This window comes from Nymphaea colorata, chromosome 2 (genome assembly GCF_008831285.2).
Source record: "Nymphaea colorata isolate Beijing-Zhang1983 chromosome 2, ASM883128v2, whole genome shotgun sequence".
NCBI classification, from domain to species: domain Eukaryota; kingdom Viridiplantae; phylum Streptophyta; class Magnoliopsida; order Nymphaeales; family Nymphaeaceae; genus Nymphaea; species Nymphaea colorata.
The window spans coordinates 29,440,709-29,453,388 of record NC_045139.1 but is presented as its reverse complement, the minus strand read 5'-3'; the positions used below and the strand labels follow the sequence as shown (position 1 = coordinate 29,453,388).

Here is a 12,680-nt window from a genome sequence, read left to right as displayed (position 1 = left end):
ATTTTATTTGTGCTTTCAACAACAAAATACGTTTTTTCTTTTTGCCTGCAGAAGTTCTGACGCATGTTGATCGTTAGATAACCGAGAAATGGTCGGTACATGACCAATTTTTCCGATTTAAGCTAATTTTCACCAAAATAACATCATAAAGTTCATACCATAGCTAGAAATTTTATACTAAAGGGCACTAATATTTTAATTTTTAGACTTTTAAAGGGCACTTATATATAAATAAAATAAAAATTATGGAGATATTAATGTCCAAATAGGACAAATTTTATGAGATGGTCTAAAAATGGCCCACATCAGCCCACACGTACCTTCCATACAGAATAGAGCACATTGATGAGGTTTTTTCGAGTAATGTTTAGGTTTGGAGCTGTCCCAATGCAACCCTCTTTGCAGTTAGGTCTATTCTCAAAATCATTAGTTACACTTTCACAAAGTTACTCCATGATGAGTAATTTTATGTATCTTGATAGAAATCGCATTGGAAACCAGAAAGCTCTCAGGTTGGCAACTCATTGAAAAATTCAGTTTCAAAGAACAATATCATGAAAATGATCACATCCCGAAATTGCAGTCAATTCCAAGTGACAGGAGTGCTATTGCAGGACTGTTGAAATCGAGCTACAGCCAGCCTTCTTCTTCACTCTTGTCTCCTCTACTGGATCATCTCTAAGCCTCCTGATATCCTGCCACCTACCAACAGCAGCATATGCACCCAACATCAAGATAGCGTCTGATGGGTGTAAAGGTTCCAATTTTAGCAGAGCTGTCTTTGCCAATCCACCCAGTTCCACATTACCATGAAGCCTGCAAGAAGCTAGCAGGCTTCGCCAAACAGTGGCATCAGGCTCCATGGGCATGCTCTTGATCAACTGATGTGCTTCTTCCAGCAGTCCGGCTCGACCAAGCATGTCAACCATACAGCCATAGTGTTCAGTTCGTGGAACTAGGTCATACTCTCTTGCCATAACATCAAAGTACATCTTCCCTTGATCCACCAGACCTGCATGACTGCAAGCAGTTAAGACAGCCATGAAGGTGACTTCATTAGGAAGAACCTGCTCTTGCCTCATCACATCAAAAAGAGCAACGGCATCAACTCCACGGCCATGCAATGCAAGGCATGAAACCATTGCACTCCAAGTTGTTGCATCCTTATCCGTCATGGCATCGAAGATTTCCACAGCCTTCTCAATGCATCCACATTTCCCATACATATCTACCAGAGCTGTGCCAAGGGCTGCATTCAGCTCTAGCCCTTGCTCCATAATGTCTTGATGGATGCAGATTCCACCAGAAACCAATCCAGTCTGCGCAAGGCCTGCCAAAAGAGTTACCATGGTCACATAATTTGGCTTTGCTCCTGTAAGTTTCATCTTCTGATACATCTTCATAGCTTCCTGCAGACATCCACGCCTAACATATCCACCAATTATGCAATTCCACGCAGTGGTATCTGGTTCAACACTTTCATCGAAAATTCGGCGAGCCAAACTCAGGCAGCCATTACTAGAATACATGCCAATTATCGAAGTCCTCACGCTCATCTCCGAATCAAATGAATACTTGACACACAGTGCATGAACTGTCTCACCTCTAGCAAGACTGCCCGAACCGTAGCAGCCTTCACAACCAGACAACAGAACCAGGATGCTCTGTTTAGCAATTCTGATTTCCCCACTCAAACGCATCTCACCAAACAGACGGAAAGCCTCCTGTACCCGACCAACCCTAACATACCCACCTATCAAGGCATTCCAAGACACGGAATCTCTCTTAGGTATCTCATCAAACGCTTTGTGTGCTCCTTCGATCCAACCACAAGCCGCATACACCCCAATAATGGTATTCCGAACTGGAAGAAAGTCCTCAAACCCCGACCTCAGAACGAGACCATGAACGCACCGGCCGGCTTCCGCAGCGGTGGCACGGGCACACGCCTTGAGGATGCAGACGAAGGTGAACTGATCCGCCAACGCCGAGCTCCGGCGCATAGAATTGAGGAGCAAGAGGGCGTCGAGAGGGGTAGTGCTGATGGCGGAGCTGCGCAGGATGGTGTTCCACATGAAAGTGTTCGGCTCGGAGATGCGGCCAAAGAGGGAACGGGCGTAGGCGGGAAAGTGGGAGCAGGAGGCGAGGAGCTTGCTGCATGGGAAGGGTTGCTGGTCCAAGGAGGTCTTAACCATGAGGCCATGGACCTGTTCCAGCTGGTTCAGTTGGGTGCAGCAGCCCAGCAACAGGAGGCATCTCTCCAGCAATGGGATAGCCGACTGGGGATGCTTTGAGCATTGCTGAATCATCAGCTTTTGAAGCTCCTACATCCAGCCTCCAACTGCATGGCCATCGCTGATATGACGATTCAACGATGGGCTCTTTGAACATAAGAGAGAGGGAGCGAGAGAGACCCACCAGAATCCTTACGAACTGTCAGCTACTAGCAAAAGTTGTCCAAATTATCGAGGACTTGCAGAAAGAGAGACAGAGAGAGAGACCCGCCTAGCCAGGTGCGCAGAACCCTCATGAACATAGTCTTAGATGTCCTCTCTATATCATATTTTCATGAACTTGTCTAGTAATCCATGTAACATGAAACAACGAGGGAGTTCGATGATTGGGCCGTATGCAGCAAGCAGTAACTTTTACTGGTAGGTTGCGCCTTCAGTTATTTTAAGAGAAAACAAGCACGAGGAATATGAGGAGTTTTGGATCATGCAGCCGTGACACAGAAGAAGCGAACAAAAAGTGATGAACCTTTTGAACGGAAGATCTTTGCAGCATCTAAATTGTCAATTTTGTTGGAGCATGATATATTACATTTCAGATCTGTAGACAATTGTTCCCTGTTAGGAAGGTTTATATTCTTGTTAAATATAACAAGGTTTTGATCCCGAAAGACATTTGTTTGCGAGGAAGACTTTTTCCCATAAGCTTTCTGCAAACTTTTGTTGGTTCTCTGTATATACCCTCGTGGGTGAGTTATGTCTGCGTTATAGAACAAAGATTCACCCTGGTGCAGTGCGGAACTTGCAGGAATAAGGTCACCCTTTTTGCGGCCTCATGGAGTGAGAGAGATAGGCCTCACTCAGGTCCGTCCTCATTGTCGGCACTGCATACTGTGTTGTTCTCGGCCAATGTTATGGACTTGCTTACGAGTTCTTGAGCTTCAACAATTGCAGAATCCCGATCATCTGCAGCGTACAATATTCTCCTAATTGCAGCCACTACCTGCACATAGAAATTAGTAATCAACAAATCAACTCTGTCAGAAGAGGGAACTAGACGCACATTTTGGCAGTTTGGTTCACCAGATACATTAGTCAAACCCGTCGATTCAAACTGTAATTGAAAAAGGCCACTTTGGTCTTGTGTAGCTTCACGTAACAAGTAAGGTTTAAATGTCACACTTAGAAATGCTGCTTGATTATGAAAAAGGAATTAAAGAGTTACACTAAAAAATGCTTCTTGATTATGAAAAAAGGAATTTCATGAGTATCTGCAGGAAAAAGGCCAATCAAACTATTTCATTCAACACTCGGAGATCCAAATAAGGAACCAGATACCATAAGATTCTCCAACTCAGGAGTTTGACACAGAACTTCGATGTCACGAAGTTTTGCAAAGTAAAAGTCCCTCTCCTTCTCCAACTGGTCCATGGAAACCTTGAGCTCTGCAATCTGCATGAAAATAAATGCAACTAAATTAACGGAACAGGAACAATCCTTTTAAATAAAAGCAACAGACAAACAAGCGTACTGACATCATAGTCACCAATATCATTATATTTTGGAAACTTTTTTTAAGTTTAGCATACATTTCCAGAGGCTGATATATAATGCAAACCGAAGATACTTCAAAAGATAACTATCAACTTTTTTGTTGTATATGAACATGACAAAAAAGTTTTGCTTTTTCTACTTCTAAATATGCTGGTATTTTTCTGAGAAAAACCAAACCCTTTCACAAGATTTTTCCTAAGAATGAGATCTTCAAAATGCAAGACTAAAATTTGAACATTTTATTGCAAGTTCGATTGCCAAAGCAAGCCAAATATGAAATTAGACACTGAGACAAGGCCACCACAACCTTACAAACTGTTTCAATGAAGGCCTGATGAGGACACGTATCTAAGAAGAATATTAAGAAAGAATATCAGAGGAATTCCTGGTGATATAGCTACCAAGTCCCTATATCATGAAACACAAACTGAACTAAAGGTCCATCCAGAAAGAGGAAAACACATCCATGCATATACAAATGTTAAAACCTGCTCGGATAGTGCATGTATTTGTCTGGCAGCACTTGCTCCATCTGACCCAGTAGAAGTTTTCCCTAGCTTGGTTCCTGAAGGAATAAAGTAACCAACATAAATACTTAAAAATGGAACTTCCAGATGGAAATGTATTGTTGTATCGAGTGGATGGTGCTAGATGGCTATAAGCTGTTTGCAAAGCCCACACCTGATCCATTCAGAAGACCAAGGGTAGTAAAGTGGCTTGCTTCCATGGACTTTGAGCTGCGGTGAACTCTTGCAGGATTCAAAGATTGCACTGAAGATATTCCCTTCCGATCTTTCATTCCCTTGCATCTTCTTTCCACTGGATTATAGTTCCTAGAAGGACAGATAGTAAATACAGTTTCTTATACAGCAAAGCAGGGACAAGTAAGATTATCAAGAAGGCAGAAACACAAAGAGGGGAAAAGGAGAACCGATAAACTACATAAGCACGAGAATGTACATGTAGAATGGTCTATCAGTAAAAGGAGGGGAAAAAATTCATGCTCTGCCATGATTCCAATCTTCAGGAAAACTATGACAGTAGAATTCTCATAGGTTGAGATAAACACAGAAGAACCAAACCCAGAAATACATATACGTCACATTTAGTGTTCAGCCGTTCACTTTCTTCTCAGGGCTCACTAAGTTTGAAAAATGGGGAACTGTATCTTCCTTGTTGGACAGTTTCTTTATACTGAGAGACCAAAAAGTAAACCTTTTTCTTTAAAAAAAATAACTAACAATACCAGGCAGCCTAATAAAATTAGAGAACAAACTGAAAATTACTGCTTCTCACTAGAAACATGCTACATATCAAGATACAACTTCTATGTGGAGCCTGTGTGGAAGCATTTAACAATTTAAGAGAAACCACACCAACCTGATGTGCTGACTAAGTATCATAGGTAAATATAAATATGCCTACCAATACAGGCAGGTTCCAGAATTGTGGGAAAAACCTAAACTCTCTGTTTTTCAGTGTGCATCTTTTCCCCTCCTCTCTCTCCCTCCACCCACCACCCACCGAACCCCCATGTGCAACCCAACCCCCAAACAACACCCCCCCCCCCCGCCCACCCCTCCCTTTCTTCCTTTGGAAGATGAGTTTGGGCGGTAGGGCTTCAATGGGTTTGAAATTGAGGAGTCTTGACAAAGGAAAGCATGACTCTTAATGTCTAGCTGTGACATACAACTCTAACAAATTGGAAATTCGGAATAAACCCTATAAGCTATAAGCATAAGATCACCACCTCATAACTACAAAAGTTAGAAAAGGGGTCATTAATTGACTTTCAAAAATGCTAGACAGATAAAAAAAATTTCATACTCATTCATAATGCCTCCATTAACAGATTCACAGTAGCGCTTCAGCCATTGCAGGAACTCCAAATTATCCAGAGGCCGCCCTTTGACAAGCTTGTTCACTTCAATATGCTAAAAAGTATAGAGAAGCTGTGTTAATACCCTTGAGAGCACGATATGACCACTGGAACTTAAAAGAAGCAACAGAAGTATCTCTTCTATTGTGCAATTTTAGTGACTCGTTAGTGAAAAAAAGGAACCATGTTTCTTTTGGCAATTTTTAATTAACAGATTTGATAATCAATGCCACTAGGTATTCACATTAATTCTTACTTCCGAGCAACACCAATGACATTTGAAGATCGATCTCTTCGAGTAATAAAACAAAAGTAGTAGTCTCTGTTGTTTCTTTTTATTTACTTATCAGTTTTCTTCAGGTCCGCAAGTTAAAGGCATCTTTACAATGTGCAACTTTCCATTCTACTATCTAAGAATCCAGGCTATCTTCTTCTGCAAGCGATAGCTTAACATGTGCTTCAGAACCTAGCACATGCACATGAGCGTGTATGTATGTACACAACCATATCAGCAAACTAACAGGCAGACATGAATATTCATGAAGCGTTAATTCAGGATTACTACAAGGCTTTCTTTTTGAAGTCATATACCACAAAAAAAATTATGAAAGGATAAAAAAGGAACCAAACAACTGAAAAAAGATAAAACTTGATGCAAACTGAAAGAAACAACTAAAGATGAATTTCTACTGTACCATTTTATCATCATCTCTTAGCAATCAACTAAGACTAGATGCAAGAGGTGCAGCTTGATGGACATCAGATACCTCTCAAGAGGCTGTCTGCCGTGTCAGAGATGTCATTGTTCCTTCTAGGTGTCATCTGGTTCAAGCTATTTTTTGGTGTTTTGCTAATAAAAACAGTCTATGCACCTCTTCCCTTTTTTTTTCCAAGCTACGATTAGACTGATCCCATCCAAGTTATCCCAGCATGTACTGTAGTCCAAGTTGTGACCCCTGGTCCCGCAAAGTTCATATGTGAAATATATATATATATATATGTGGACAAGTATACAGACTTATGCATCCAATCAACAGCTTGTAGGGGAGACCAACCAAGGACAACAGCATTTGCTTTCACTGCAGGATGTCAAAAAAGTTGCCAACCAGTCGCCTTTCAGGGAAAACTACATTCATGAATGAAGACGAAAGTACCTTGTTTATATTCAACTTGGTGAACACCTCTTGCAGAACTTTGTAATTCTGGATCATGTCATATTCTGTTTTCGCATCAAAATTGACCTAAAATTCATACAAATAAGAGAGGAAACATAATGGATAAGAATCTCCACATCCGGTATAGAAAATGAACTACGTGAGTGACGAGCAAGGCCTATGCAATCTCAAGAACAAAAGTTTTTCCTATGGATATGATCTTCGACCTTCCCTCTCATGACGCATCAAAGTCTCATGAAACTAGTTAAAAATAGGAAACAAGTTTACATTGAAGCAAAAGCAACTTCAGAGAAAATTTGGTTCTTATCAGTTCGTAAATTTATGCATTTCTGTGTCTGCATTCAAGCAGTCATTAGTCGTTACCTTGTGCATCGGTACAACGCCTCGATGTATCATATCCATCATCTGGCACTGAATAGCACCAGAGGCAGCCTGTCAATGAAAAGAAAATGTTTTTAAAAATAAAGAACCATTAACAACAAACTTGGTGACTATAAATCAAATTTTTACTACCGAAGAATATATGAGGAAAGAAAAATACAGAACGGACTTGAATTACAAATCAAATTCATGATTTTCTTCATGCAACTATACCAAAGTCAAACTACAACGAAATGATTAAATTAAGTGCAAACATATCAAACATTAGAATATATTCAATTTCAAAGGTCAAAGAGATAGACAAAAGACCAAGAAAAAGTCATGGATCATGTTTACCTGAACAAAACGAAAGAACCTCTTAAGCCAAAAATCAAAAAAATAAGTTTCACTTCTTCCATCTCCGCACAACTGACGTTTTCACAAACTAAAAAGAGGTACCTCGACATCCCATGTTAAATGCACGTAAAGGATTTTACTACTCCCATTGCAACAATATCGGATAAGCGAACGAAGGATCACGTTTCTCTACAAAAAATTGGCAGGAAACTCTACTCTCTCGACTTGATTGAGACAAAATACACCAACGACAGCAAGCAGCAGATCAGAAAAAAGGTGGGGAGAGAGCAAATTGCTATGGCTCATGGTAGTACGAATGAAAGAAAATAAAGCAATGGCAAGAGAAGAAATTACATACCTCCTCTACTCTGGTGAGATTGAGCTGAAGAGTAGCATTAATCCAAGCAAGAATCTCATTTCTACCAACAAAATAAGCTCCATCCATCTCCCTCTCTCTCTCTCTCTCTCCCTCTCTCTCCTCTTGCTTCCACGGTATCAGAGAATGGCAAGCGTTGCAATTTATATGGGCCGAGAAAGATAAAGCAAAAAAGCGAATGACAACTTAATTGAGTTAAAAACAAAAACATGTGGGTCTCTCTCTCTCTCTCTCTGTCTCAAGCAAAGTGTATCCAACTACACAAAATTGGTTCTTCCCGTCACCAACTGCAGATTAAGAGCTAAAGTCCATCTATTTTGGCTAATTTACCAAGTCGAGAAAGTGCAACGTTACCTCTCTCTCTCGCCAGATAACCAGGTAAACTGTAGCACTGTCTTGCTAACTAGCTAGTAACTGTACCACGTCACAGTTCTCTCTCTCTCTCACAAGCGGCAAGGATCTCGATTTTCTAATAAAGGTAGAGCTCTCTCTCTCTCTCTCTCTCTCTCTCGGTACCATTGATCCACGTTGCCATAATGGCTGCGCCCCTTAATACGTTGCTGCAATAAAGCGAAACGCAACGCTGCCATCACTCCTCCCCCGCCATTATTTCTCACGAAAATAAAATTTTATTTACACACCCTGCCTTCTTCAATAATTTGAGGTTATACCCTGATCTTTTATTGTTTTGACATACAGCTCACAGGTTTACCTGCTAGCTGCTACTGGTTTGAGAATAGTTCTATTATCTTATGTAATATATATATATATATATATATATATATCTTTGAGTCTGGATATTACTATATATCATAGGGAATTTAAATTTGTTATGACAAGTGATATGGCTAAAAGTTAAAAATCATTAAAAACAATCAACACAAGAGTCATAATGATAATTTATGGCGCATCGAAGCTTTTAGCAATATTTTATGTTGAGGAACAAATTTTTAATTTTTAAGCATTTGGCAGCTGACAAGTTTGTCTGCATCAAATTAATTCATTTGCATCTTCCACCCTGAAGTAAAGCAGCTCTCTGAAAAATAGATCTTAGAAAGATGGTCAACACACAACTTTCTTTAACAAATTTTTGGAGGGCATGCAGAGAAAATGGTGGCTTGTAATTTTTTGAAGTTGGGCATGCAGGGGACCTGGACGTTGCCCTCCCTTTCGTTTCATGTAATAAAATCTCATCATATTATTATTACTATTTTTTTCCCCGGACAGCTTGGCTGGGGTCCAGACAAGATCCCCAATGGATGGACGGCTATACTTAAACGTGGGTTGCCTGCCAGCCAATCTCATGAAGGTGCTGGTGAAGGATCTATACGATTGGAACAACAAAACTATAAATGGATTGGATCCATATTTGATATTGGGAATAAATGGTTTGAAAAAGTTAGAGATGAAAATCAATTTTAATGTCCAATTAAAAAGTTGGAGGATTAGATTTGATGATTTGGATTCGGATTTAGTTTTGGATAAATATTCGATCCAATTCAGAGATAGATTTGAATTTATATTTAGTTGTAAATAAACATCCTATATCCAGTTGAAACTCGGATTTTAAATATATAACATTGTCCAAATTTAGTCGTACATTTAAAGTCAGATTCAGTTGTGAAGTTAAAAGACAGATCCATATCAATTACAGATTTCAAATTCAAAATTTGTATTCAGATATAGCATAGACAGTTGTTCATTCGCATTGGAATATGAATATATGAACATTTGATAAATCAGATATCGTCAGGGGTACATCCAATCAAATTTGATCTAATAGCAATAGATTTGGGGGATCATATGTGCACGTTAGTTTACCAACTTTGTTCAAATATGAATATATGAACATTTGATAAATTGGATATCGTCAAGGGTACATCCAATTCGAATCCAAAGATTTGGGGAATCATAAGCGCAAGTTAGTTTACCAACTTTCTTCATGAACATTTGATAGTTCGGATATTGTCAGGGGTATATCCAATTCAAATCTGATCTAATAACTATGATTTGGGGGATCACATGTGCAAGTTAGTTTACCAACTTTCTTAAGTGTGGAGATCAAGCTAACATGGTTCAGTTCATCAAAATATCACACGCACTCACTCTTTCGTAAGATGGATGAACTAAATATTGACTATATGATAGTTTGTCTATGTCTGTTTTCAGTACATGCTGCTTTAAGCATCTAAAATTGTCGAGAATAATATATATATATACTGAGAGTAGGTGCACAACTTCAAACCAATGCTGTCTCTCACCTTAAGGCTGTTAAAAATGTACAGTTGCAGCTGCTTGCTTAACCAGCTTTTAGAACAAAATTAGAAGTAAGTAGGTGATTGATTTGACAAGTTATATACAATAGACAGTGCGGTTTGAATACTTTAATGATTGAACTTAAAAAATAATAAAACAACAGTGCATTAGGTCAGGTACTTTTTCTTGTTTGCTTGCTTCTATAGTCATGCAAGATCCATTGGTTTCACTACAATTGAGTAAATATAACTCTTATTTAATTAAACATGTAGATCTCTTGATTACAAAATATTTGTAATCATTTAATATCTAAACAGAACAGCAGACATTTAAAGCTCTCGCCCTCCCCATTTTATATATATATATATATATATATATATATATATATATATATATATATATATATATATATATATATATATCAATTTGAATGATACACCATTTGAAAAGGAGTGGAAATCCCTCGCTTTCTCCTTCTATAACCATTTTGGAAAAGAGACATACCCGAGTGCACAAAAATTTAAACAAAAAGTAGGAGAATGCAAAAGTGGGGGAAAAAAAAATTCTAAAGCGCCAAATTCCTTGGGAAAAGCAAAGCAAAAGCGTTGAAGAGTCGTCGTCATCGTCATCATGTGAATGAACAAAGGTGCAAAAAAAAAGAGTACCCCATCTCGGACCAGCTTTCTTTGTGAAAAGGAGATCCCCATATCCTGAAGTCAAGCTCAAATCCCGATGACATTCTTAATCACCCTTGGTTAAAGAAGCAGTAACGATAAAAAAGGAAAAAGTTTTTCTTTTAATAATCACTCAGATGCGTTTGATAAGCTGAGACCATATGAACCAATAAATCATTCCCATAGCGGGGCCGTGTTTCCATCAATCATTAGGAAGCCGTTTGGCAAGATGACCACTTTGTTAGTATTTTATGTATCTACTTTAAAATTCAGAATAGATTTATTAAATAGTGAATCAGTTTCAATTTTTATCCTGCAAGCAATTCGTTTCATCACAAATGGAAATGAAAGCCATGCAAAATGATTTTAAAGCCAAAAGTGAGAGCAGGGGAGATAAAATTCACTAATCAATGTCTAATAGCATGTCTCTTACTATAATCTGCAATACCATTTTTCATACTTATTTATATATTTTAAAATCTGCCATTGTCAGTATTATCTTTATAATATTTTATGATAACTAAGAAAATTTGATCTTGAGTGGGCACTATTTTATTATTTCAAAACACTTTTTCTGCATTTCACGTGCACCTCTGACCATGGAATGCATCTATCCACCTCTCCGAAAAGAACACTCTGCTTCAGGAACAGGCGCCCTGTTCCAACAAACAAACGGCCTCTCAGGGTTTACAGGCAAGCACACACTTTCAGGTCTGCAATGTCACATTCAAAATCAACAGGAAAAGGAAAACAAATAACCTGAAGAAAAAAAAAAAACTCAGATTCAAACGCTATGGATATCATGGTGTTATTGTATATAAACTTAATTACTGATTCAACTGTATGTTTTACTAATGTATGGGCCAATACAGAATCCAAAGAAGTTGATAGTCTGACTTCTGAGCCATCATGGACACAGGCGGGCATTTGGTATACTATCCCTGCCTGTTTGTCGTTGTGCTCAAGTATTTCAAACCAGCCATTAAGGTTAAATTTGTTTAATACAAACTGTTTTGCCTTCAAGCAAATAACACAAGTACCTATGGAAAAGAAAGGAATGGCTATATCGTACAAGTACTTATCAGATAACATCAACTCATTTTGCCGAGTACATACAGGCTACTAATTATGGCAAGGGTAACAAAAGGATAATCTGTGTTGAAAGTGATAACATAAGGAGATTCATCAATGGCAGGTATGGATGTATGAATTGTCCACAAGTCGGGAATGAATTTCGAAAACCCAAAGGGTCAGCAAGACACACAGTGGACTTACAGAAGACTTTTAAGGGTGTTTAAACAGAATATAGTAGCAGATGTAATCATATTTGGTCATCTAGAATCAATGTTAGTGGATCTTGAAGAAACATTCTTGCCTCTACCTATCCAAAAGTCGGGCATGAATTTTGAAAACCCAAAGGGTCAGTAAGACACACATTTGCACTTAGCCAAAGATCATTTAAGAATTGCCGTTTCAATAGAAAATAGTAGTAAATGTGATCATACTTGGTCATCGAGAATCAATGCAAATGGATCTTGAAGAAGCATGTTTGCTTCTATGATTCTATCCATTTTTAAGAACGTATGAGCCAGTGCACAAGACCAACTTTGCTTGAGTTAATTACATTCTGGGAATGATAAGCAATTCAGACAGAATGTCATAATACGCAATACGGTAATATTAGTAGCATAACACTAAAAAAATTTGCAGAACCATGACAAACATGACCAGTACGTCATAACCAATGTAGGACATGCATGTGAGACAAGGTGGAGCATAGATGGGACACCAGATGCAGTATCGCGATAACATGCATTT

At 38.6% G+C, this 12,680-nt stretch overlaps 2 protein-coding genes across 2 annotated transcripts; both read right to left on the bottom strand.

Annotated features, from left to right (window-relative positions):
* Window positions 1–351: 351 nt before the first annotated feature.
* On the bottom strand, window positions 352–2,702 carry LOC116248534 (pentatricopeptide repeat-containing protein At1g26900, mitochondrial). The gene has a single exon (XM_031621381.2). The coding sequence runs from the start codon at window positions 2,307–2,309 to the stop codon at window positions 606–608; it is 1,704 nt and encodes a 567-aa protein (XP_031477241.1). The 5' UTR covers window positions 2,310–2,702; the 3' UTR covers window positions 352–605.
* A 131-nt stretch (window positions 2,703–2,833) lies between these two features.
* Window positions 2,834–8,421, bottom strand: LOC116248535 (microtubule-associated protein RP/EB family member 1B). Its single transcript, XM_031621383.2, has 8 exons — window positions 7,915–8,421; window positions 7,203–7,271; window positions 6,819–6,905; window positions 5,613–5,719; window positions 4,467–4,618; window positions 4,274–4,350; window positions 3,570–3,683; window positions 2,834–3,234 (listed from the first exon to the last, which is right to left on the bottom strand). The coding sequence occupies exons 1-8, from the start codon at window positions 7,999–8,001 to the stop codon at window positions 3,088–3,090; spliced, it is 840 nt and encodes a 279-aa protein (XP_031477243.1). The 5' UTR covers window positions 8,002–8,421; the 3' UTR covers window positions 2,834–3,087.
* Between the last annotated feature and the right edge of the window lie 4,259 nt (window positions 8,422–12,680).

What these genes read in the sequence shown, in the direction of transcription:
- LOC116248534 (XM_031621381.2), bottom strand. Translation starts at nt 2,309, where the DNA reads ATGATTCAGCAATGCTCAAAGCATCCCCAGTCGGCTATCCCATTGCTG.
- LOC116248535 (XM_031621383.2), bottom strand. Translation starts at nt 8,001, where the DNA reads ATGGATGGAGCTTATTTTGTTGGTAGAAATGAGATTCTTGCTTGGATT. An exon ending in TGGTCTTCTGAATGGATCAG is followed by an intron (nt 4,351 to 4,466) that starts GTGTGGGCTTTG and finishes TTATTCCTTCAG; the next exon opens with GAACCAAGCTAGGGAAAACT. An exon ending in CTGAGTTGGAGAATCTTATG is followed by an intron (nt 3,235 to 3,569) that starts GTATCTGGTTCC and finishes TTCTATGTGCAG; the next exon opens with GTAGTGGCTGCAATTAGGAG.